Source organism: Denticeps clupeoides, chromosome 1, assembly GCF_900700375.1.
Source record: "Denticeps clupeoides chromosome 1, fDenClu1.1, whole genome shotgun sequence".
NCBI classification, from domain to species: domain Eukaryota; kingdom Metazoa; phylum Chordata; class Actinopteri; order Clupeiformes; family Denticipitidae; genus Denticeps; species Denticeps clupeoides.
The window spans coordinates 893,664-917,729 of record NC_041707.1 but is presented as its reverse complement, the minus strand read 5'-3'; the positions used below and the strand labels follow the sequence as shown (position 1 = coordinate 917,729).

Genomic DNA, 24,066 nt, shown 5'->3' with positions numbered 1-24,066 from the left:
CACGAAAACAGCTGCATCCGACTGCCGATTCGCCGCGGCCTGACCGCGGCCCAGCGTCCCGCGTCCTGCTGCCTCCGAGACGCCTGACCAGAGTCGGCGAGGATCTCTGGTTTGCTCAGGACGCTGCAGTAAGAGCCGTCCGCCGTTCGCATTACAGCCCCCTTCCATGTCCAACTGTCTGTGACGCGTTAATAAAACATCCACCGCATTTTACAACACACGCACGCATGCATACGGACTCCAAATGCGCATCCGCATCTCTATAATCCCGTAAATACAAAGCAGGGCCTGGCTGGAGGTGCGAGGGACGTCGTCCCGTCCACGCGTTCATCACCGCAGCATTCTTTCAGGAGGTGCGAGGGACGTTGTCCCTTCCACGCGTTCATCACCGCAGCATTCTTTCAGGAGGTGCGAGGGACGTCGTCCCTTCCACGCGTTCATCACCGCAGCATTCTTTCAGGAGGTGCGAGGGACGTCGTTCCGTCCACGCGTTCATCACCGCAGCATTCTTTCAGGAGGTGCGAGGGACGTTGTCCCTTCCACGCGTTCATCACCGCAGCATTCTTTCAGGAGGTGCGAGGGACGTTGTCCCTTCCACGCGTTCATCACCGCAGCATTCTTTCAGGAGGTGCGAGGGACGTTGTCCCTTCCACGCGTTCATCACCGCAGCATTCTTTCAGGAGGTGCGAGGGACGTTGTCCCTTCCACGCGTTCATCACCGCAGCATTCTTTCAGGAGGTGCGAGGGACGTCGTCCCGTCCACGCGTTCATCACCGCAGCATTCTTTCAGGAGGTGCGAGGGACGTCGTTCCGTCCACGCGTTCATCACCGCAGCATTCTTTCAGGAGGTGCGAGGGACGTTGTCCCTTCCACGCGTTCATCACCGCAGCATTCTTTATACATTCGACTCCAAGGAGGTTGTCACAGACCAATCAGAATTTGTTGTTTCCGCCCTGTTGCTCTCGTCCTCATTTGCCGGGGGACCCCGAACAAATGGCTGGCCTTTCACACCTCTTGCTGGGGGAGGGCCGTTTGACAAAGATATGGAGAACACGGAGGTGATGAACCTCTACGCAAAACAAAAGTGCAGAACGTCATGGACCTGCGACCTCCCATCTTACAACTGAACTGTACTCTGCTGATCACGATCAATACCGACAAAGTAATTTGAAATGATTTAGCAGAGTGGCGGCGTTAGTAAGAGCGGCCCCGTAATTGGAAGGTTGTGGGTTCGAATCCCGAACCGCCGAGGTGCCACTGAGGTCCCCTTGATGAAGGTCCCGTCCCCACACGCTGCTCCCCGGGCGCCTGACATGGTGCCCACTGCTCACCAAGGGTGGCGGTTAAATCCAGAGGACACGTGTGTTGTGTCACATGTGACAACTAATCACTTTCTCTGTCCTCAAAAAGATATGTGCGCGTGTCCCTATGTCACAGCTGTCCACAGACCTTGTAAATCATATTCCGCTTCTATAGTTAGAGCTTTCAATTCTGCTACAGATGGAAATGTTGTGAATAAATGCAAACTAGGAATGCAATTTCCACTCGAAGCTTCCCTGGGTGGAACGTCCTTGTGGTGCTGCTGCATTTTATCACATTCGTTGTGAATTCAAATGTGTGTAAATCAGGTTTCTGCTTTTGTCATTTCAGCTGCCGGGCGAAACATCACCGTGATTTGTGGCGTTTTGAGGGACACCTTTGTTTCCGTTGTCGGTTACACGGCCGTCACATATACTGTCAGAGCGGCGAGCGTGCGCGCTGCTTCATTAGATGATTAATAAAGCTTGGGGCTGCGCTAGCTGGCCGTTGTTCATATTAATGTGCTTTTGAATTAGGCTCTCATACCATTTCATCTCGAGTAATTACGTCGAGCAATTATTTGCATGTTTGCAGGAAACAGTCCTGTGCTTTGCCGCTGTCCCCAAATCGCTTTTACTCTCAGATGGTAGACAGACGACAGAAGGCGCAATGCAATCCGCACGCATGCATAATACAGAGAGGGATATGCTCTACAAAGCTCGAACCCTGAGAAGTCATTTTGCATCACACCTCTCATCACAAGCCGCCCGACATGCATGCAGATGGGAGCTGGATAAACGTGTGTGAATCCTGTCTTTTGGGGTACAGATGCAGGCCGGGCTGAGAGGAGGATTCGTTTAGGAGCCCAGAGGAATCTCATTTCCCTCAGACTTCACGTGATCAATTATTGAAGAAAAGAAGAGGAGTTTGTAGGAAGATGCATTCAATTCTCACCGGGACTCACCGGGATGCAGGATGCAGTACAAGCTCACATCGATCCAACTATTCCCCTGCTTCACATTAATGGCACCAGCATTTTTTATTTAAATTCTTCACACCATCTGACTAGTGTTCAACAACATTTTGGACTAAATAACTTTTGCTTTGGTTGGAAACAGAAGGTAATCAGAAACCCGAACTGCCAGGGTGCCACTGAGATCCCCTTGATGAAGGTCCCGTCCCCACACACTGGTCCCCGGGCGCCTGTCATGGCTCCCACTAAGAGTGGTTGTTAAATGCAGAGGAAACACGAAAGCTTTATGATGAAAATAACACAATTCTGGTCATGTGACAATAACTATGACAAAATATATCATGTAATAAGAAAGACACACAGATGACGTTACTTCCTCAATTCCTGTATTATTTCGATTTCAGAATGCTTGTGGTGGGTTATAGATATCTGGTGATTAGTTATCAACTGGCTGGAGGAAACAGTCCATTTCACACTTTCTTTACAATGAGGTGGAAATGCAGACAAATCATCTGTAAGGGCGTCCCGCTCTGTCCCACTATTTCCCAAGGTTTCTCCACTTTAATATTGAAATGGGTTTGGCTAAAATACAATTCTGTTTTTGTCGGTTCTACTCGGTACTTGTTCTGTATTGACTGGGTTAAATAGAATTGCATTAGTAAAAAAAAGAGACTAAAATACAGATTTCATTGACTAAAATAAGACTAAAATGCTCAGACGTTTAGTCGACTGAGACTTGACTAGACTAAATGAGTCTGGACGTTACTAAGACTAACAAAACCTCAAATGACAGCTAGATGCGTAGACTGGACTAAAGCTAAAATTAAGACCGGCCACAATAAAAACAACCATACGTCTGGCACGGCGTGAGTCTACACGCACAGCTCTGCAATTCATGGCCGCCGTAGGCCCACAAGGGGCTTACAAGGGGGTGTGTTTCAATAAATCACAACGGCTGTGACCCCCAGACTCTGCTCCATCGGTTAATATCAGGGCTGCTGCATGACAAGCCGTGTTGGCTGGAGGGTTGGTGACCCGCTGGGGCGTTGGGGACGCAGCTGCAGCGACGGCGCGTTGGGGAGAACGGGACGGGGCGAATGCAGCTGAATGGGCAGATTGCGGGCAGACGACGCCCTGTCCGCCCGAGGGGGCGTGCTGCGGAGTGAACACATTTCAGACGGTCAAACAATGTTCTTTCCTCTTCATGTTAATCTGCTTTCAGACCAAATATGCTGCATCCGTCTCCAAAAACCACATCTGTAGCTCGCCGAGCATGAGGGTGCACACACTCACACACCCCGCATGGCTCTTCACAGGGTCTCCGATTCCAATCAACGCTGTTCTCCGTCGTTGTCCCTGGCTGGTGGGACAACTTGTCCTGCTCCATTCGACTAGCCGAGACTACTACCACCTTTAAGAAGCAGGTGAAAACCCACTTATTCAAAAAGTATTTCAGACAAATCTAACACTTACACACGCACATGCACACACACTGCACAAAATAATACTATAGATATCATTTTTTCTTCGTCTAGCACTTAACAATCTCTGAGCATGCTCTATTCCTGACAAGTTTGAGCCTTATCAGGGCTCTTAATTTGTAAACTCAAAATTCTATAGAAATCGAACGAGAATTGCTGGTGTCGTCCTCTTGTAAGTCGCTTTGGATTAAAGCGTCTGCAAAATAACGTAAAGTAAAGTAAAGTAAAGGCTGGGGGAGTCCAGTCCTAGAGCTGACGTCCCTTTGTGACAGACAACAGATATATTCTATATGCAGATATATTGTGCTCAACAGATATATTCTATATGCAGCGCAGTATAGCAAAGTTCATATTTCAATGTATTGTGATGCTACAGTTTTTAAAACACACAGTATAGTGAATGATCGCAGACTAAATCGCAATCACGATATTTGTCAAATAAATCAAGATAAAAACTTTTCTTAAAGTCATTCAGCCCTGGACCCAGGTCCCCCGGAAGGTCGGTGCCTGCTCATTGTTGCTTTGTCTTTGTTGCTGCTCGCCTTTTTGATCCTGATTGATCCGGCTTGTCTAACTCTTCCCTCCGCTCGCCTGTCCCATGACTATTCTTCTGCTATATTCTTTACGTACAGTCATTTTATGGAGTAGATAAAAACTACTCCATCTAGTGGTGCTTCCCTAGATGACCCTTTAATTGTATTTATTTGTGAAACATTTTTCACATTGATATGCGTTAAGATGAGCTTTTTTAAATGATGTTCTCTTTCCTCACTTTGTTCAGTAGACAGTTGAACAAATGCCACTCTGCTGCAGGTCTTCATACACAAAATCATCATGACCACACACACGAAAACGCGTTCAGCTATAGTACAGCTAAAAAAAAATTACATTTACATTTAAGGCATTTGGCCTTGATAAATTATGCATGAATCTACTAAAAACTTGGAGCCCAAGCGCGGCCGGCGAGTTCGATGGGGGAAAAAAGGCGAAACTTCAGCTGGATCTCGGGGTCACCAGGTCCTTCCAGTCTGTGATTAACATGCCACCTCCATGCCAGTAAGCTTTTTTTTGAAGAGCTGCCAGGCGTGGAGCCTTTTGCTGAGTGCAGGCAACACAGGAGTGACTGCAGTTTGCTAAAAGGCATTGGCACCGGGATTCAAACCGGCTACTTCGGTCAAAAGGAGACCCCGCACAGCAGCGGAGCGTTTGGCATCGAGAGACGATACCGTCACGACGTGAAAGTGCTGCTCCACGGGGCCCTGGGGCAACAGCCTCCTGAACTCTGCCACAACCTGGACCTCCTCAACAGGAACCTGGCAGCGCATGCCTGGTTCCAGCAAGACAACCATCTCCAAAGCACTTCTGAAGGCAGAATGCTGAACACGCTTCACAATCAGCTCACACAGCTGCACTTTGAACGTTTGTGCACTAGACCTATTACGTCACGGACCAAATCCATAGACGAGCAGTCCAGTTTGGTATAAATGCGGTCATCACGAACATCTGGACGTGTCAGAAGTTGAAAGCTGTACCTGCATGACGTTGATCCAGTAGCCAATGACGGGGTCCACGGCGTTCGGCTCGCTCTGGGTCCACTGGAGGTTGTAGGAGTAGTTGTTTCCCGGGAGGATGCGGATCGGGTTCGGCGTGTCGTAATAAAACTCGGCGGTGAACGGCTGGGCTGAAAATGCCAGCGGGGAACGTTTGGAGTTTAAGTTTCCAGCCAGGATTGTTCTAGAACGCTGAATATCAAGCAGGCCTCACCCGACACGTTGAAGAAGCAGGAGGACGTGCCGACGTTGTTGCTGACGCGGCACTCGTAGCTTCCATTGTTGGTAGGGTCCAGTTTGAAGCGGAGCTGTGGGGTGTCCAGGTTGTCCAGGGGCAGCGGGCGCAGAGGCTCTCCGTTACGGAACCACCGGGCGCTGGTCACGCGGGGCGGGTTCGACTTGATCACGGAGCAGCGCAGCACCACGGTCTGGTAGTTTGGAGAGCGGATGTCCTGGAAGGCCGGGTCCAAGTTGGGAGCATCTGTGGCGTGGGAGAAAATTCCAGTCGTTACCGCTGGAAAAGGGATTTAACAAGACATTGTACTCCTGGACAGGGACAGGACCATCATTAAATTAGGCAGAAGCCGCAACACAGAACAGTCTGGAGCTTTAAATAAAGTATACATTCATATAAAATGAACTCAGCAACATAAGGAAAGATGTGAGAGATCATCCCAAGAACCAGTTGTAGACATTTTATTGTACATTAGGGACTGGTGGGATTTCGATTATCACGTGAGGGTGCTGACTGCATATTTCCAAGCACTATAGGAACACAACGTTTTATTCTGAAGGCTCTACAAAGCTTCACGCGCTTTCATGGCTACAGATGTTCTCATGGTGAGTCCAGATGTTCTCTGCAATATTTAAAATGATCAAACAAGCAAGTCAACATAAATCTATAAGAGCAAAAAATTCCATATTTGTGTCATATTTTGTAAATGTGAGTACAGTTTCTTTTCTCCACAGGCGTGTCCGCTGCATTTAAAGGGAGTTCTTCGCCGACCTGCCTGGAACGCACAGCGGTGGAGGTGGTGTGTTCCAGGCGGGCAGGCAGGGGACGGGATTGAGATGTCACCTTGTCGGTGACGGATGAGGCAGGCCCCGGTCCACGGCCCTGATTATATCGCCCCCGCCGAGCTACAGACCCATGCATACCGATAAAAGCACGGCGCCTTGACCCGGGCTAAGCAGCCGGTAAGTGAGAGACTGGAGCGAGAGAGACAGAAAATCTCTATTTTATTAACAAACGGCCATATTTCAGCGGCCTTTGACGAGATAAACGTCAGACATGTAGCAGGCATCTGGCAACGGACCGTGTTTCTTTTCCCGTCTGGTCCCCACGTGTAGATCAGGCCGCGCGCGACTGTTCCAATTTCACAACACAATAGCTCCCATAAACAATCAATGATCATCTGTCTCGCGGCATGTGGAGCTGCATCTGCGCTCCAGATTCCACACGCTAGAAGATAGAGAAGATGGAGGGCGGCGGAGAACGAGGGAGAGAAAAAAGAAATGTCCATAAAACGGGGTGATGGAGCGCAGATGGGATGCCGCAGAGTGATGGAGCTTCTGTCCGTTCTGGGTTCTCTATCCACCTTCTGCCGCCATTTTTCAGGTGTTACATTGACTTTTTTTTTAGCATAAAAATAATAAAGAGGAATTTAACGCTCATTGTGAAGTGAAGTGAAGTGATTGTCACTTGTGATACACAGCAGCACAGCACACAGTGACACGGTGAAAGGGGTCCTCTGTATCAAACCAGCAACCTTCTGATTATGGGGCCGCTTCCTTAACCGCTAGGCCACTGTTGCACCAGGCACTTTTAAACAACAGAAAAAACAGGCATGAAATCTAGCAACTGAACTCTGCCTGGGTGCCATTTGCCTAATTTTCCGCACAGAACCCATCATCACGGCCATGAGAACTTAGTAAAGATTATTCCAGGAGGCGGGGCTGCGAGGGGAAGGGCGGACTGAAGACGGCGGCTACGAGGGGAGGAAAAAGCTAACTTTTCCAACAGTGGCTGGACACTGTGTGTGTGTGTGTGTGTGTGTGTGTGTGTGTGTGTGTGTGTGTGTGTGTTCAGCGACCTGGCCGATTAATCACATGGGATCGAGGATGGGCGGGGCCTAAACCTATCCCTGTAAATCCTGGGAGGCTGAATCTCTTTTTCTGTGTTCTGGGATACCGCTGACCCTGCTGGTCTGCCTTGTTGCTTTATGTGACAGTAAATGTGTGTTTATGAGCTTGGGCTCATCATTCTGTCCCAAACTTGATGTGATGGGCATCATTACACTGCATCCTGGAAACATGCATGTAATGTAAGAATGACGTTTTATCAGTTCAAGTAGCTGTTTGGTGCTTTTTCTTTGCTTTTCAATGAATCAGATGCATTTTCCCGAATGTGTTGGCCAGTCGGTTGGAATTGTGCCGAGTTAAGCAGCCCTGTTGTCACCACTGGTTGCCGATCCTGTGCCCCATGCACAGCAGACACGCCCAGCCATCTTTACGTTAGCTGCATTTATTTATACTAATTGTCGACCCTTAATCATGCGTAAACTTGTTAAGAAATGTGCCGTTATTATTAACACTATGGGAGCCACAACACAGTAAGATACATACACACTTCTGGTCACACACACACACACACACACACCTTGCCATTGGGTCCTCGCTACAGCCGACACACAAGTGGGCTCCTCTCTTGTGTTTCCAGAGAAAAGCGTATTGATCACCTGCACATGGGCTCCCTTTCAAGAGTTTAGAAATGGGCGGCGTAAACATATTTTTATTTAAAAGTCGTGATGCCGCGGGCCCTTCCACATGCCGGGCCGCAGCGCGCCCGCCTGCTCTTTTGTGCGCGGCGCTAATGAATTCACAGCCTTTTAGGTTCGCCACTTACAAGCCACGCTCTATGCAGGCTTCATAATGGATGCATTATTGAAACTCCGAGTGCATTAGTGTGCTTACAAGACCCCAACCGCTCCGCCTAAATATAGTACGGAAAAGTCATTGATAATGGCAGAGCGCCTGCAAGTGTCTTAATGGAAGATACGCGTCCGCTACTTACTTCCAGAGATTACTGATCCATCGTTACTGAGTCTGATGACCCCATCAGTTGAGAAGAACTGATGAACGCTCTGGTCTTCACAAATTGGAAAGTGAAGATTTGGCAGCAGGAAGCATTATGACCCACTGAACTGTCCACGTACGAATCAAGACCTTGACTGTGTTCCCACACATAAAAAGACGATCTGTTCAGATCGGTCCAAAATCACTGTCTAAATGAGAAAATATTCTACTATTAAAATTTCAAACAGTTCGAGAGAACAATGAAAAAGAGAGTCGCAGACTCTCTGCAAATTAGCTGAATCTACATTATTATATTATCTCCCTTATGACTTACTGAACCATGACACTGTTGTTTAAAGCCTCTTATTTAAATAAGAACAACATAACTCGAAAATGTCATTTTGCCCTCATGGATACATAAATGTTCATATTTGGTGGTTTGTTCTGCTAGGCATGCAGAAAAAGGCCGATACTGATCAGAATCACATGACCACTCCTTGGAATGTTCTCAGGTCAACACTGATATGAGGTTCATGAGGTTTTTCACCCCCAAAATTTTAGCTGGATTGTAACTGATGAAGGCGAATTTGAGGGCCGTGTTCCGTGGCTCGGTACTCACACTGGACGTTCAGCTGCACCTGCGCCTCGCGCCGTTTGATGTTCAGCCCGTTGTACGGCGCCGTCTGGCACCTGTAGACGCCCATGAGGTCACGGGTGACGTTGGTGAGCCGCAGGCGGCCATCGCGCGTCTCCACGGCCCAGTCGCCCGATGGCATGGCCAAGTCCTTGTTGGCGCGGGACCACAGCACCGGTGGCCGCGGCTTACCGTCCACCAGGCAGACGAGCTCCGCGTTGGCCCCCTCCCTCACGTTCACGACGGCTCCGCCCGCAGGCACGCTGACAAGGGGAGGGGTGACTGAGAGGAAGAGAGAACAGAAGAATGAAGATGAGCGGAAGTCAGAGTAATATGCAGTGGTGGCCTAGCGGTTAAGGAAGCGGCCCCGCAATCAGAAGGTCATGTGTCACGGCTGCCCACTGCTCACCAAGGCAGAGGACACATTTCGTTATGTCACCGTGTGCTGTGCTGCAGTGTTTCACAATGACCATCACTTCTCTTTCACTTTAAACCAGAGGAGAACTGGTTTGGCTCTTAAGCATTTACGGTATTTAGCGATCGCTGCAACCGCGCCTGCCCGGGCTTCTACGGAGGTTCATGATCAGGCCTTCTGAAGATGCATTAAAGGCCAGACAGAGGGCAAAGTTGAGCCTGGAAGCAGCACTCAGATCCACAGGACTTCCCCACACGCACGACATGAAAAGGCACCAGAAAAAATGAAATAAGTAAAGCCGAATCCCCTCACGCGGCGCACCCCACCGTCATGTGAAGGAGATGAATGGAGGCCGGGGCTGAGGAGTTGTTTTATTCATCGCTTGCCGAGTGGCTCTGTCCCATCGTTGGTAGGAGTGTATTTTAATGAGGCCAATATGAGGCAACTTCCATTCATATTGCATTAGGCCTTTTTTTGGACTTCATCTCCCACCACTAAGCTGAACACGCAGCCACCGTCCATAATAATAAAACTACTACATGCATAAGAAGAAGAGGCCGAGGCCGGGACCAGTTCTTCTCCTGAAAAGGTACATCAAGTCAACTGCTACTTCAGCTGTGGTCCTTATTAAACTTCAGGGATATATTTTATAGAAAATAGCGCCGGGTCTTCCAGGTTTGCCACACTGACCATGTTATCGATGTCATGCTGGCATTACATGGACCTGAAGTCCATGGAAAAGCAGGCACTATACATACCAATTCTAGTAAATCTGGGTTTGAAGCGCGTCAGTACCTCCGTGACCTTCTCCACACATGGGGAGACAGAAGCCTTTGGGGTTGCGGCTCCCTCGCACCCTGGAGGTTTTTAAATCAAGGTTGAAGGCTCACCTTTAATTTGGATTAACATGTCTTTTCGTAGTTTTATTGTTTTTGAAAATGACTTTAATGACTTTTGCATGACTTTGGTCAACTAGATATTTAAAGGTGCAAGAAGATGGGATGTATTAGATATAGAAGCGTGTCAGCGAGAAAGAGGAGTGAAGGAAGGGAACTAGCGCAGGCTCTCTAATGATGGGCCAGGACAGAGTCTCACCGCTGCTCTGGGTGATGTTGATGTCCACGCGCATCTCCGGAATGCTGCTCCCAGGGAAGTTGGCCACGCAGCTATAAGTAGCCTGGTCTCGGAATTTCATATCCACAATTTCCAGGCTGCTGGTGCCTGGGGGCATGTCTGGGTCACTGCGCAGAATAATGAGATTGTCTGACTGGTAGACGGGCGCCGCATTTTTGTACCAGGTGTAGTTGACCTTGTCCTGGGGTTGGGCATCCACGTGGCAAGAGAGCTTGAGGTCCCGACCCATCTGAATGCTCTCACTGTCCTTGTTGGAATCGGGTGTGATCTGAAAGGTGAGGTTCTTCATGGCTACAGAGAGGGAAAATAGTCAATACTTGGCCACATTTTTATTTATTTATCATCTGTTATGCTGATCTAATGACTCTATAAAGTTCACCGTCCTCAAAAAAAAAAATCCTGCGGTTATGAATATTAACCACCATAACTGCGATATTAATTAGGAATTTTAGGCTTATGCATGTGATTACTCAGATTTCAAAACTAAAACTGATTGGATGACAATGCAGGGCTATTACATTTACTCGACATTACAGATGTAGCTGCGACTATGATTAAAAAGGTAATAGTTCAGGTCAAAGGTTAAAATTCATTCCAAACTGCTTTAATTTAGTCACAATCACTTTAGAAGAAGCGCATGACGGGAAATGAATGTTAATGAAGGAGCAACTCCAGGCTCTGAAACATGCATCTTCACACCAATCAAAAAGACGGACGTGGTGTTTGTTGGGAATAATTGCAGGTATTGATTGTGTTCACGGTCGACATTAAGAAATTTGCCTTATTAGTGCGCACCATCCCTGTGAGAAAAGGTCCATTTTCATCAGTCTCACAGATTAGCATCGACGCGGCGCATGATGTACGACGCGTAATTACAGCGGCCGGAAGCTTCTGGGCCTTCAGGCCTGCACCTGGCCTGCAGAGATCTCCGCTGCAGTGAAATGAACGCCTCGGCAGGCGGGGGAGAGAGAGAGAGAGAGAGAGAGAGAGAGAGAGACCATATGGCCGGCGCCTGGCGTGTCTCGTACCCGCGGCCGCAGACACGCCGATGCAGGCGCCACCTGTGCTTGTTTGACACGCTGAAGCCCATTAAAGAAACGGATGGGAAATCGGCTAATTACTTCCATTCCGGCCGGATTAATTGCAGTAAATAAAGATGATTAAAGGCAGTAAAAATGGCGGCACGCTCACTTCTGACGACCAGATTGACGTTTCTCTTGGCCGGATTGCCCACGTTGTTGACCGCGGTGCAGTTGTAGAACCCCGACTCTGCTGGGGTGACGGAGCGCAGCACCAGGGACCCTCCTCGCACTGCGGAGCGCTTGGGGAGGGCACCGGGGTAGCGGGACCACGTCACCAGCGGCGTGGGGAAGCCTGCCGTCACCTCGCACGACATGGTGACGTCCTGTCCGGGGTCCACCACCAGGGTCTCGTTCACGGAGAGCCGCAGAGCAGGAGGGGCTGGGGAAAAGGACGCAGAAAATTAGGAACGTTCTGAACCCCCACAGGGTCTCAATCAAATTCCTTTTCCTTGAAAAGATCTCCACTGGCGATGATCCAACGGAACGTTTGGGACGCAGAATGAGAAGGAACCCTGAAATGCCTCACTGAGCGACTCTATAATCTCCCAAGTTGTGCTTTAACTGAGAAATTCTATAATTCATGGCTTGCAAACTAGCAGCACTGGTTGCTAGGCAACATGCTAAAGTTATTCTGAGTGTGCTTATAATTTACTAGTTAGGTGTAAATTCGATAATGTGAAATTATAGAGCAAGATCCTGATTTATTCTCTTGTATGCTGTCATGTGAGATTCCTTCTGTCGGAACCTGAAACTCCAGCAGCTCCTGAGCAGCTCCTGAGCAGCTCCTGCTCCTCAACGCACCGGGGACGAAGAGGGCAAAGCGGGGGAGAAGGGCGGCCGAGGGGCATTTCCACATTTATCATCCACGTAACACGCGGCATGACGCCAGGACACGAGAGGCGGCCACTTCTCATTCTGCTGCTCCTCAAACTCCATCCAGGATCACGGGTCCAACAAAGACATAAATGAACCATCACCTGCAACATCATTTTGAATAATGTTATCGTGGAACTTCAGGAACTTCAGAAACTTCGAAACGTTTCCAACGTAGAAGCACCAAACTCTCATTTACTTTGCCAAATTAGCTCATTAATGGAGTCTGTGGCAGGGATAAATCTGGATAAATTGCTGTACACACATGCCCAAGCATTACATGGCACACCCCACAAAACAAAATCTCGCAAAAAACAAGCAAAACTCAAAGTTAATGGATTAGAGCCCCAAACACAGCGGCCATGAGGGACTCGTGCTGTAAATTAGCCGAGACTTGTACTGATTTCCACAAGCCTGGCAAACTACGTAAACCTGGTATTCTGCGACTGCAGATACAGCCTGGATTAAAGCTTTTATTAAGATCAAACTTTATTCCACGTTTCATTAACTGTAATTGATTCATAAGAACTGCCATTTTATCCAGGGCAGAAAGCGCTACCCTGCTGATCTTTACACGTGATGCTATGAAGCATATCGAGTTGTTTTTTAATTATAATATTTTACATTTTTTATCCAGAGCGACTTACAGTCAGTAGTTACAGGGACAGTCCCCCCCTGGAGACACTCGGAGTTAAGTGTCTTGCTCAGGGACACGATGGTAGTAGGTGGGGTTTGAACCTGGGTCTTCTGGTTCACAGGCGAGTGTGCAATTTCCCACTTGTGGGACTAATAAAGTTTGATCTGATCTTCTCTTGATTGATTAGCAGCAACTGTCTTTCTCACAGTTAACAAGAAGCGGTACAGAATTTACTGGATTGCGCAGCCGTTCCGCGTTCCGACTGAGAATCCTTCCCGGCCTTTCAAGCCTGATCCTTCCAAAGCCTGGGATTATCCCGTATCAGATCCCCCCAAATATAGGAACCTGTTCATTAAAGGGTACACCGCCCACCCTGGTCCGTGTACCCAAACTTGCTTGCAGCTGACTGGGTTTCAATCACCGTAATGAAGTGTGCGGTGAAAAGTGCAGCAGTCAGTACAGCGCCGGGAGTTTTACTCTTTTGTCACTGTGAAGCACTGCAAGCACAGCACACGGTGAATTGTGTCTTCTGCATTTAACCATCACCCGTAGTGAGCAGTGGGCAGCCATGACAGACCGAGAAAGAGAGAAAAGCTGCAAATAAGCAGGAAGGGAAAAAAAAGAAATTAGAGCATCTTTCACCGCGCCGCCAGGAGAAATGAGGCCTAACAGTGGAAAATGTCTTTAGGCAAATGAAGGGAAAACAGAAAAACAAAGGGGTGCAATTAACAGGGAGAAAGAAAAAGAGAGATAAAATCCTGATGGAAGAAAAATCGAGCAGCTCACTGGACTCATAATACAGACTGCAGACTACCATTGTGTCCCTGAGCAAGACACTTAACCCTAAGTTGCTCCAGGGGGACTGTCCCTGTAACTACTGATTGTAAGTCGCTCTGGATAAGGGCGTCTGATAAATACTGTAAATGTAAATGTAAATGATGTTAATGCAGGCTTGTGAGCCGACATGCCATTTTGGTTTTGAACTAAGTCTTACACTGTGCCATTGGGTTCACTATAGGGGGGACTTCAACTATTCCATTCAACACAATATTCACTAATGTTTTATTTTTCAATATTAACATATTAAAAGACCATTTTTCACTTGCACATGTCCTTGAGTGCCGTGTCTACAATTTGCTATCATTTCATCTGTCTCAGAACAGCTTCCTCGTCCCAACCAGTCTAGCTTCAGAGCAGGTCATTCTGAAGAGACGTTCCTTCTGGCTGTTTGTGAGACGCTACATGTGGCCAGAACAGCAGCCTTGATGAGCGGTCATACCAAGTGACTCCCTCTACGCGAGAGCACTTGGTGAGGTAATTTCCTCACATGGGTTATCCTACCACTGCTCATCTTCTCTTTTCCTCCCTCAGATGTACATGCTTCCTCCAAGATCTCTCCCTAACTGACCATTCATCTTGGATGGCAGGCCATCAGCTAAAAACTAATGAACTAACTGAACTGAACTAATTTTCATTCCGGCAGATTCTTCACCACATCAGGATATTTACCTGGACAACTCACAGCTCTCTCCTTCTACAACAGCCCACAACGTTGGAGTAACAATAGACAACCAACTCTCCTTCTCAACTCACATCAGCAATCTTTCCCGCCCCTGTAGATTCCTTCTCTACAATATCAGACGTATCTGTCAACCCAGGCCACCCAGATACTGGTTCAGTCCTTAGTACCCTCACGACTGGACTACTGTAACTTCTAGCTGGTCTACAACTAAGTACCATCCGACCTCTACAAAACGCAGCAGCGCGACTGATCCTTCAACCTTGCCAAGTTCTCCCACACCGCCCCTCTGCTACGTTCCCTCCACTGGCTCCCAGTAGCTGCCCACTACTCACCAAGGGTGATGGTTGGTAGTAGCCTAGTGGTTAGACACTCGCCTGTGAACCAGGAGACCCAGGTTCAAATCCCACTTACTACCATTGTGTCCCTGAGCAAGACACTTAATCCTAAATTGCTCCAGGGAGACTGTCCCTGTAACTACTGGTTGTAAGTCGCTCTGGATAAGGGCGTCTGATAAATGCTGTAAATGTAAATGTAAATGTAATGGTTAAATGCAGAGGACACATTTTGTTGTGTTACTGTGTGCTGTGCTGCTGTGTATCACGATCACTTCACTTTCACTGAAAGCACGTTGTAAGTCGCTCTGGATAAGAGTGTCTGCCAAATGCCATAAATGTAATTGTCATAATTGAAACGTATTATTATATAATTTTTACCTTACAGAAGATGGTCTGGTTTGTTCCATGTTTTATTTTCAACTTCAGAAGATGCATGTAAAGATCACTTCTCCCAGTCATCTGCTAAACCATCACAAGTATTCTGAAATCAAATTAATGCTGATCTCATCTGTCCGACTGGATGAGAGAAATGAGAAAAAATAATGATTCAATGATAATAAATTCTCCAAAAAGGTTTGTTGACGAAGATTTTTTTATTAAATTGTGTTGATAAAAACAACACTAGACGGTATTTTATGAGTCTGTTTTATTAATGCTTTCTTTTTTTTCTGCATTTTATTCCTACATATCTGTTTATCGTTTTATTCAAGACATTTTAATATTGTCTTCACAATATTAAGTGATATTGCGCTGCTAAGAATGCTGCAGCAATATTGCTGCAACATCAAAATAACCTCCACGTGGACTCATAAATAATTCCTTTCAATCGCTACCTTCAATTCCACCTTAATCAGACACTCCGGAGCTCTTAAAGAAAACGGCGGGGTTAACCAGGGCTGTCGAGGCGCGTCACACAAATAATTATCACACGCCGATGCCTGACACGCCAGCAACATCATTAGCTTCAGCCATTCATCGCAGGTGATTTAATGATCCCAATTAGCGGCGTTAAATAAATGGTGGCACGGCGGAGGCACGCGCGCAGATGGCCGCGGCCGAGTCGTCTTCCAGGAGCGTCCATCAAAGTGGCGACATGCATATTCATCAGCCGCTTACCTTTCTTTATGCACTTTGCATAAGTGCAGTAGATGTTTAGAGCTGAATTTTTAAACGGTTACAGAAGTAAATGTCCTTCCCCAAGGGGACACACACACACACTTGCACAATCATACCTAAGCCTGCGCACGCGGATGCACAAATGCACATCGATGCAATTTATTCATTCTCATTAGCGGTGATGCCGTATTAGCAGCGAAAATAACGGGCGCTGATCAGAAAGGATCTAATGGGAGGTGCGGTGATCAATAGGAGATATGGCTTCTCCTTCCTGCTCATTAGGTCCCTCGGCCGCGCCGAAAGCATTAAATCGCGGCCGGAACGGGGTGTCCAGGGGCACCCCGCTGTCCCCGGGGCCCGGCCGAGCGGGAACCTCGACATTTATGCCACTGCCAGAGCCGGAGGGCAGGAAAGTCACCCGAAATCAGGTCTCCGACCGATTACGGGGCGCTAATAGCTGCGAAATGCAAGAAAAGGGGGACAAGGGGAGATTAGCGCTGCTAAATGGCACATTTAGATGAGTCCTTAAGCAGCCGTTGATTAACACCACCGACCGGGGGTCATTAGACCCTCGTCCCTGGAGGAAGGGCCGGGGACAAGTGGGGACGTCCCCAAATTTAACTCAAAAACAACAACAACGTGAAGACAAAAGAGTCTGAAATGTCATCCGGACAGGAAATGATCCCGGTGTGTGTGAGTGCACGGCCATCACACAGCTCACCAAGCATCCTGATCACGGCTTTTCCTCTTATTTTACGGAGAGGATTTGCTTTGTGCTCCCGGTGCAACACGCGCACGAGGATTATGATATAAAAATCAATCGGGACCTCGCTGTCCATTCAGGCTGAATCACCGGCGCCGGCCTGACCCACTTACAGACGATCTAATCTAAAGAGGCGGCCGAGCAGCAAGGACGTCTGAGAACGTCACCTGACACCTTCATACAACAATCGAAAAGAGCAGAAACCAACACACAATATTACAGTAAACTTCAAAAAACAAGGATTTGCATTTTCTCCTCGTTTGAACGTCTCATGCTTGTCACCCTCCAGACTTCAGATCCTGGGAGATGTTTAAACCCACGACAGGTAATGCAGCACTAATCAAGCACAATACCTTTCGCTTGGAACATAAAGCGCAAATTGTCCTTACCTGTGCAGTTATGACAGTAAAAAATGACCCTAATACAGGAAGACTGACCGGCGTGGGACATTAACTACATTCACTACCTGCAGGCTGAGGCCTTCAAAATCAAAACGATTCCCATGAAGTGACCAGGAGGTTCATCAGATCAGTGTGATGAACCTGCTTTTGGTAAATAATGATCAATATAAATCATGCAGAATACATATTAGCATATTCATAAAAAAAAAAAGTGAAGTGTAGTGATTGTCACATGTGATACACAGCAGCACAGCACACGGTGCACACAGTGAAATTTGTCCTCTGCATTTAACCCATCACCCTGAGTGAGCAGTGGGCAGTTAGGACAGGCACCCGGGGAGCAGTGCGTGGGGGACGGTGCTTTGCTCGGTGGCACCTCAGTGGCTCAGGATTCGACGGCAACCTTCTGATTACGGGGCCGCTGCCTTAACCGCTAGGCGCCACTGTCCAATTATGGTTTTACATACTGGCACTTTAAAAAAAAATTGATCTGAGAAGATAAAGTGGAATAAGCATGATGGGCTTTGTCCTTTAAAAAGAATTTGAATCCTTGTGAAGTCCGAGATTTACTCCACTCCTCGGCAAACGTGTCATATTTTTATGCAATGCACATCATTTACATTAAAGCGACAGAGCAGGTCAAGAAGGTCAATCTACACCGGGTCAGGGGTCATCAGTCCCAGTTCACAGAGCATGCACGTTTTTGGAGGAGTTGGGTGTCATTTTGAGAGTGGGGGCGAGTGGTGGCCCACTGCTCACTCAGGGTGATGGTTAAATGCAGAGGACAAATTTCACTGTGTGCACCATGTGCTGTGCTGCTGTGTATCACATGTGACAATCACTTCACTTATCTGGACATCAGGGACGTTACTCCACCGCTGCAGGCAAAAGGCTAATTGGGGGGGAAGAGAAGCGAAATGAGAAAAGAATTCGGTGGTAAACACTTGTTTAGGTTGATACCGGAACGCTGAGTGGCTCATTACTCGGTGACCATGCCTCATTCCTCCTCCCAGCATGCACTGCTGCTGTATCGATTACCCTCTCGCCGCAGCCCCGCGTCGCGCACTGTACACGTGCCGATGGAGGGTTCCTGCGGAGACCCGTTACTTATCCCCGACGACAGGACGGGCCCCGAGGTGTTTCTTTTGGCGGGATGGGGGAGGGGACGGGTGTCTTGTTTCTGTAGACGGAGACAGATGGAGCCGCCGCCGGGCCCACGTCACGCCACAGAGCCGGCGCGGGATTGATCGGAGCGAAACAGCAGCTCGGTATTGATGGAGCGCGGCGAGAGCGCCGCATCGACCGCCACTGGAGCCTCCCTCCGTCTGGCGGGCCTCCGGAGCCCCTTCACTCGCGTTACGGGCCGCCTCGTCCCGCTCTCCATCACCGGCGGGTTCCGGCCGCCGTCCATTCAGCTGTCATACCTGAAACGCCGCTAATGGAGACCCTCTCGTAAAAAAGGTCCATTAAAACCGGTCCTGCACAGGGCCCGGTGCCACCCCCATATCTACCACCAATTTACAGCCACCAGAAACCGGAGAACCCTGGGGGCGTGTCCACAGGCACCTGGCCACACCCACCAGAGCTGTCATCAGCTTGTTGTTTACAATATTTAGTGTTTAATGGTTTTGACATGTTGAACTTAAGTGGGTTAGTAAGTCGGGGTGACCAGATCGCCTCTTTTCGCCGACCTCAACCCGTCTAGAAAGTCTGGGAAACGCCCCTGAACTCCGCCCACACCCAGCTGTCCGTCTAAAGAATTTAAAAAGTAATTAGCAACAGAATCTCATCCCCGATGAGTTAGTTAATTGTGGGACCCGGGTCCAAGCCCTCCCGGTTCTTCTCCGACCTTCTCCTGCCAGTTCCGCGTCTCCTTCAGGACGCCATCTTTTCCTCGCTTTCTCCATCAGCGAATCACGCCTTCTTCTCCTTTGATTATCGTCCGAACCCGATGACGGTTTCATATTTTGCACCAGAACGTCTGCGGCGCTTCACACCGCAAACTAATTTCTAATTGGAGGCGCCGCATCTCGGGCCTCCCGGGCGGCGGAAGCGGAGCGCCGGCGCGGCGGAAGGGAAATTGTTTTGTGTGTGTGCACTCATCTCAAGGGCACGCGGCGCGACCGCCGCATCTCCCATCACAATTTCACACCAGCCGCCAGGCGCCGCGGAGGTGAAGGGGCCTCAACTTTCACGGGGACGGTGGAATAATAACCGGCCGTCGGTAGGTGTTCACGAGTTTACCGTACGACTTCCCCAGGATCCACATAAAACTTGAAATACGTTAACACAGCTCTGTTCTCACAAAACATTACAACCGGACTCGGGGTCTCCGAATCTGAACGAATCTGATTCAAATTTGGGGGTCTCCGGACGAAAACATGAATGAATCTAATTAAAATTTGGGGGTCTCTGGACGAAAACATGAACAAATCTGATTAAAATTTGGGGGTCTCTGGACGAAAACATGATCGAATCTGATTCAAATTTGGGGTCTCCGGACGAAAACATGAACGAATCTGATTAAAATTTGGGGGTCTCTGGACGAAAACATGATCGAATCTGATTCAAATTTGGGGTCTCCGGACGAAAACATGAACGAATCTGATTAAAATTTGGGGTCTCCGGACGAAAACATGAAGGAATCTGATTAAAATTTGGGGGTCTTCGGACGAAAACATGAAGGAATCTGATTAAAATTTGGGGGTCTCTGGACGAAAACATGATCGAATCTGATTCAAATTTGGGGTCTCCGGACGAAAACATGAACGAATCTGATTCAAATTTGGGGTCTCCGGACGAAAACATGAACGAATCTGATTAAAATTTGGGGGTCTTCGGACGAAAACATGAAGGAATCTGATTAAAATTTGGGGGTCTCCGGACGAAAACATGAACAAATCTGATTAAAATTTGGGGGTCTTCGGATGAAAACATGAACAAATCTGATTAAAATTTGGGGGTCTTCGGATGAAAACATGAACGAATCTGATTAAAATTTGGGGGTCTTCGGACGAAAACATGAATGAATCTGATTAAAATTTGGGGGTCTCTGGATGAAAACATGAACGAATCTGATTCAAATTTGGGGGTCTCCGGACGAAAACATGAACGAATCTGATTAAAATTTGGGGTCTCCGGACGAAAACATGAACGAATCTGATTAAAATTTGGGGGTCTTCGGACGAAAACATGAAGGAATCTGATTAAAATTTGGGGGTCTCCGGACGAAAACATGAACAAATCTGATTAAAATTTGGGGGTCTTCGGACGAAAACATGAATGAATCTGATTAAAATTTGGGGGTCTCTGGATGAAAACATGAACGAATCTGATTCAAATTTGGGGGTCTCCGGACGAAAACATGAACGAATCTGATTAAAATTTGGGGGTCTCCGGACGAAAACATGAATGAATCTGATTAAAATTTGGGGGTCTCTGGACGAAAATATGAACGAATCTGATTAAAGTTTGGGGGTCTCTGGACGGAAACATGAATGAATCTGATTAAAATTTGCGCCTTGTGACTTGTTGGTCGCCTGGTTCTTCCCCCCGAGCTACCGCGACTGATCCAGCAGCACGGTACACAGCCAGGACTTCCCCGGTCTAACATTACTAAGAAATGATTAATGATCCCACCCCCAACGCCCCTCAGATATTCCCAGTTTAAGGCGCCTGGTTCCTCCACAGAGACCTGCTGTCCTGGCCGGACCTTCCAACATCTGAGTCATTAAAGATGAAAGCACGCTGAGGAGTTCCGTTTATGGTGTTTACAGATGGGTTCCTGGGGAACCCGACAAGAACCCCTCTTCACGCAGCTTGTATGTGGAGAAGGGGACCGTATGGGGTGCTGTAGATGGTATTGGCTGAGATACGTGATTTTCTGCTCTGGAGTATTGATATTGATATTGGTAGCGTATTGATTGTTGAATACGCGGCCTGCGGCGGGGAAGCGAGGAGCTCCCAGATGCGAGCTGCTTATCGCCGTGGTGACAGCGCTGTCAGCGATAACAGGCAGAGCGGGCGCGGCAGCGGCGGCAGCCAGAGACAGAGGGAATGTGGGAGCGGGAGGGAGAGAGAGAGAGAGAGAGAGAGAGAGAGAGGGACAGCCAGGCGACGGGGTGACGGGTGTATTAGAAGTGACAGGCTACAACGTGCCCTCAAAAAGGGAAAAACAAGACAAGAGAGGAAGAAGCAAGGCGGGGCGGCTCCACTCACCGGTCGCGTTGGTGAGGTGAAAGGTCACGGAGCTGTCCTGGATGTCACACACATTGCGCACAGACACCTGGCAGGTGTAATTCGCAAAATCCTGCGGCCGTAAGTTCTTCAGCTTCAGCACCTTGGTCTCGCCCTGGACAGGAGACAGGAGACGTGTCCTACATTTTATAGATGTTCATATATCAACATCAAATCCACGTCTTCATTAGTGGAAGGTCACATAAACATTGTGATTGTGTTGGGGTGTGATTATTCCCGCCATTCGTTCAACTGGTGATTGACGGCTGTCATGCATGCTGCGTCCTCATTCCGGATGAACGTCACATGCACAAAGATGATTTTCGTCTCTTCTTTTACGTAAACCCTGCAGACAGACCCAGGCGCTTTAATTCCATTTAGGTGATGGACTAATACGCCCCCCGAAAATATTAATACTAATAATACATGGCGGCTAGCGAAGGGGAGCCCACTGAAGGTGAAAAGGGGAGAAAGTTCCACTGTTCCCTGAAATCGTTGCATCACCTCTTTTATGTTCTCCGCAGCTACGTCTGAATGAGTAAAAAAGAGAAGATTATTGAAGATGCTGAGTGTCCCTGTGTTGACTGTAGCTGTATGTTAAACTCTATTTTACTCTAGTGTCCGATTATTTTAAACATTCTAGTATAAATCCTGCGCAATAGCACCCCTATCCACCATGCACACACACACACACACACACACACACACTCACACGCACTCACACGCACTCGCGCAACGGCAGTCCAACAAGTGGAGGAGAGGAGGAAAGACACACAGAGGACGGCCGGACAGATTACCCGTCACAGAGGGACGGAGAGCAACTTCAAATTATTTTAATTGCGCGCGGCTTTGATGCCATCAGCGAGATGAATGATCATCGTTCGAATTTATAAAACCATCAGTCCCATCTTCACTGGCGGGGGCAGATTCCACTTCCTGTCGTGTCTATTAAAGGAACAGATCTTATAAAAACCTCAAACAATACAACAAGGCCGGTGAAATGACTACCGTCAGCCATTCATTTTACATGAAACGAGGAAGAATCCGGTTCTGAACCCAGCGTACGGTCCCTTTCTCTTATGTTCCGGGCTATTCCGTACGTCGGATGGTTGAAAGCATGGTGTTCGTGATGTAAAATGAGAAGTACGCTGAGCGAGTCGCCTCTATTGAACCGCATTGTGTCACCGTGCACCTCCAGATCTACCACTGGCAGAAGATAATGGACTCAGACCCCTTCCTGTGTGTGTGTGTGTGTGTGTGTGTGTGTGTGTGTGTGTTCACCCACCTGTGTGTAGAGGGGCTCGTAGATGTCCACGCCGTTGTCCTTGCTCTGCTCGATGGGCCTGCTGCCTCGTTTCCAGATGAAGCGGGCGGGCGGGTTGGAGTTCACGGTGCAGCGCAGGAACACCGTCTTCTCCTGGTAGTAGCTGCCGCGCACGTCGCTGATGGTCTGGTGCACGGTCAGGACGGGCTTGTCCAGGTCTGCACACACACACAGACGAGAGAGAAGATAAATAACTTGGATACCGGGCCCCTCACAACTCACAACATGAAGGATGAGGCGGATTTGGGGGCCAGAGGGCCAAATGCACCCCTCGCTCCACTCATCTTTACTTCTCCATTCGCCTCTGACCTCCAGCTAGCACCAGGAGCCCATCTGAGCAGCTGCAGGACCAAGCGAGATTCAGGGAGCACAGGACAGATGTTCAAACATGTTGGTGCAATGAGAAAAGGTCATCGTGCAAATGTTCACACTCGTGTTTTAATCCCATCCTTCATAGACGGAGGAGATGATGTGGAGGTAAGTCGGCTGAATCCAGGCAACCTTCTCTCCAAGAAAAATAGTCTTTCATTAGACGTGAGAGACAGAAAATAATGAAGGTGTCGTCTTTTTAGAGCTCTGCAGGGGACAGTCAAAGAGGTGACAGGCTGCTGGGTTCCTCTCGCTTCTCAGCAAAAAGGAATCTGGGTGGCGGCGCCTCCTAATGCGTCACCGGACCCGCGGCTAATTGGCACATTGACAAGCCGCCGCAGTCGGTCAAAGGGACCACGACAGAGAAAAGCGGCGAAAACCACAGGCCCCTCCCCTTCCACCGCACACTCCTGGTGCGCCGGCGTTCGGTAGGGTGAAGCAAGTGTTCTGAAGTGTTCCAGACGCGATGCCGGGGGGGTTTTAACCATCTAGAGCCAGGAAGTTGGGGGCATGAGGGCTGTCAATCAGGCTTTTTTCACCACACTGTCTCTTTAAGAGAAGCGCCGGGTCTTATCTGCGTCTCAGAAGCAGGCCCAGCAATCAATAGACGTGCTTTATTGTCCAAACAAGCACTTTTATTGCTGGAGATGCAATGATGTGCCATGAATTTGCAAAACCTTGATAGAAATGTCCGGAAAAAAAAAAAGCGAAGCCGTAATGTACGATGTGTAAAAGATGGACAGAGCGGCGAGGGAAGGCCGGGACTGGCCTGATTTGACCCACGCGGTAAATCTGTCAGATTCACACCACTGTATCGGTGGTAATGATCTTTATTTCATCTGACGTG

At 48.4% G+C, this 24,066-nt stretch overlaps 1 protein-coding gene across 1 annotated transcript in view; it reads right to left on the bottom strand.

Annotated features, from left to right (window-relative positions):
* mdga1 (MAM domain containing glycosylphosphatidylinositol anchor 1) overlaps positions 1–24,066 on the bottom strand; it is a 131,785-nt gene that overhangs the window by 35,138 nt on the left and 72,581 nt on the right. The window contains exons 5-11 of the mRNA XM_028981950.1: positions 22,812–23,008; positions 21,509–21,641; positions 11,753–12,022; positions 10,523–10,852; positions 8,998–9,294; positions 5,518–5,784; positions 5,286–5,434 (exon numbers count right to left, since the gene is read on the bottom strand). Coding sequence (XP_028837783.1) covers positions 5,286–5,434; positions 5,518–5,784; positions 8,998–9,294; positions 10,523–10,852; positions 11,753–12,022; positions 21,509–21,641; positions 22,812–23,008 — 1,643 coding nt within the window. The remainder of the gene's footprint in view (positions 1–5,285; positions 5,435–5,517; positions 5,785–8,997; positions 9,295–10,522; positions 10,853–11,752; positions 12,023–21,508; positions 21,642–22,811; positions 23,009–24,066) is intronic.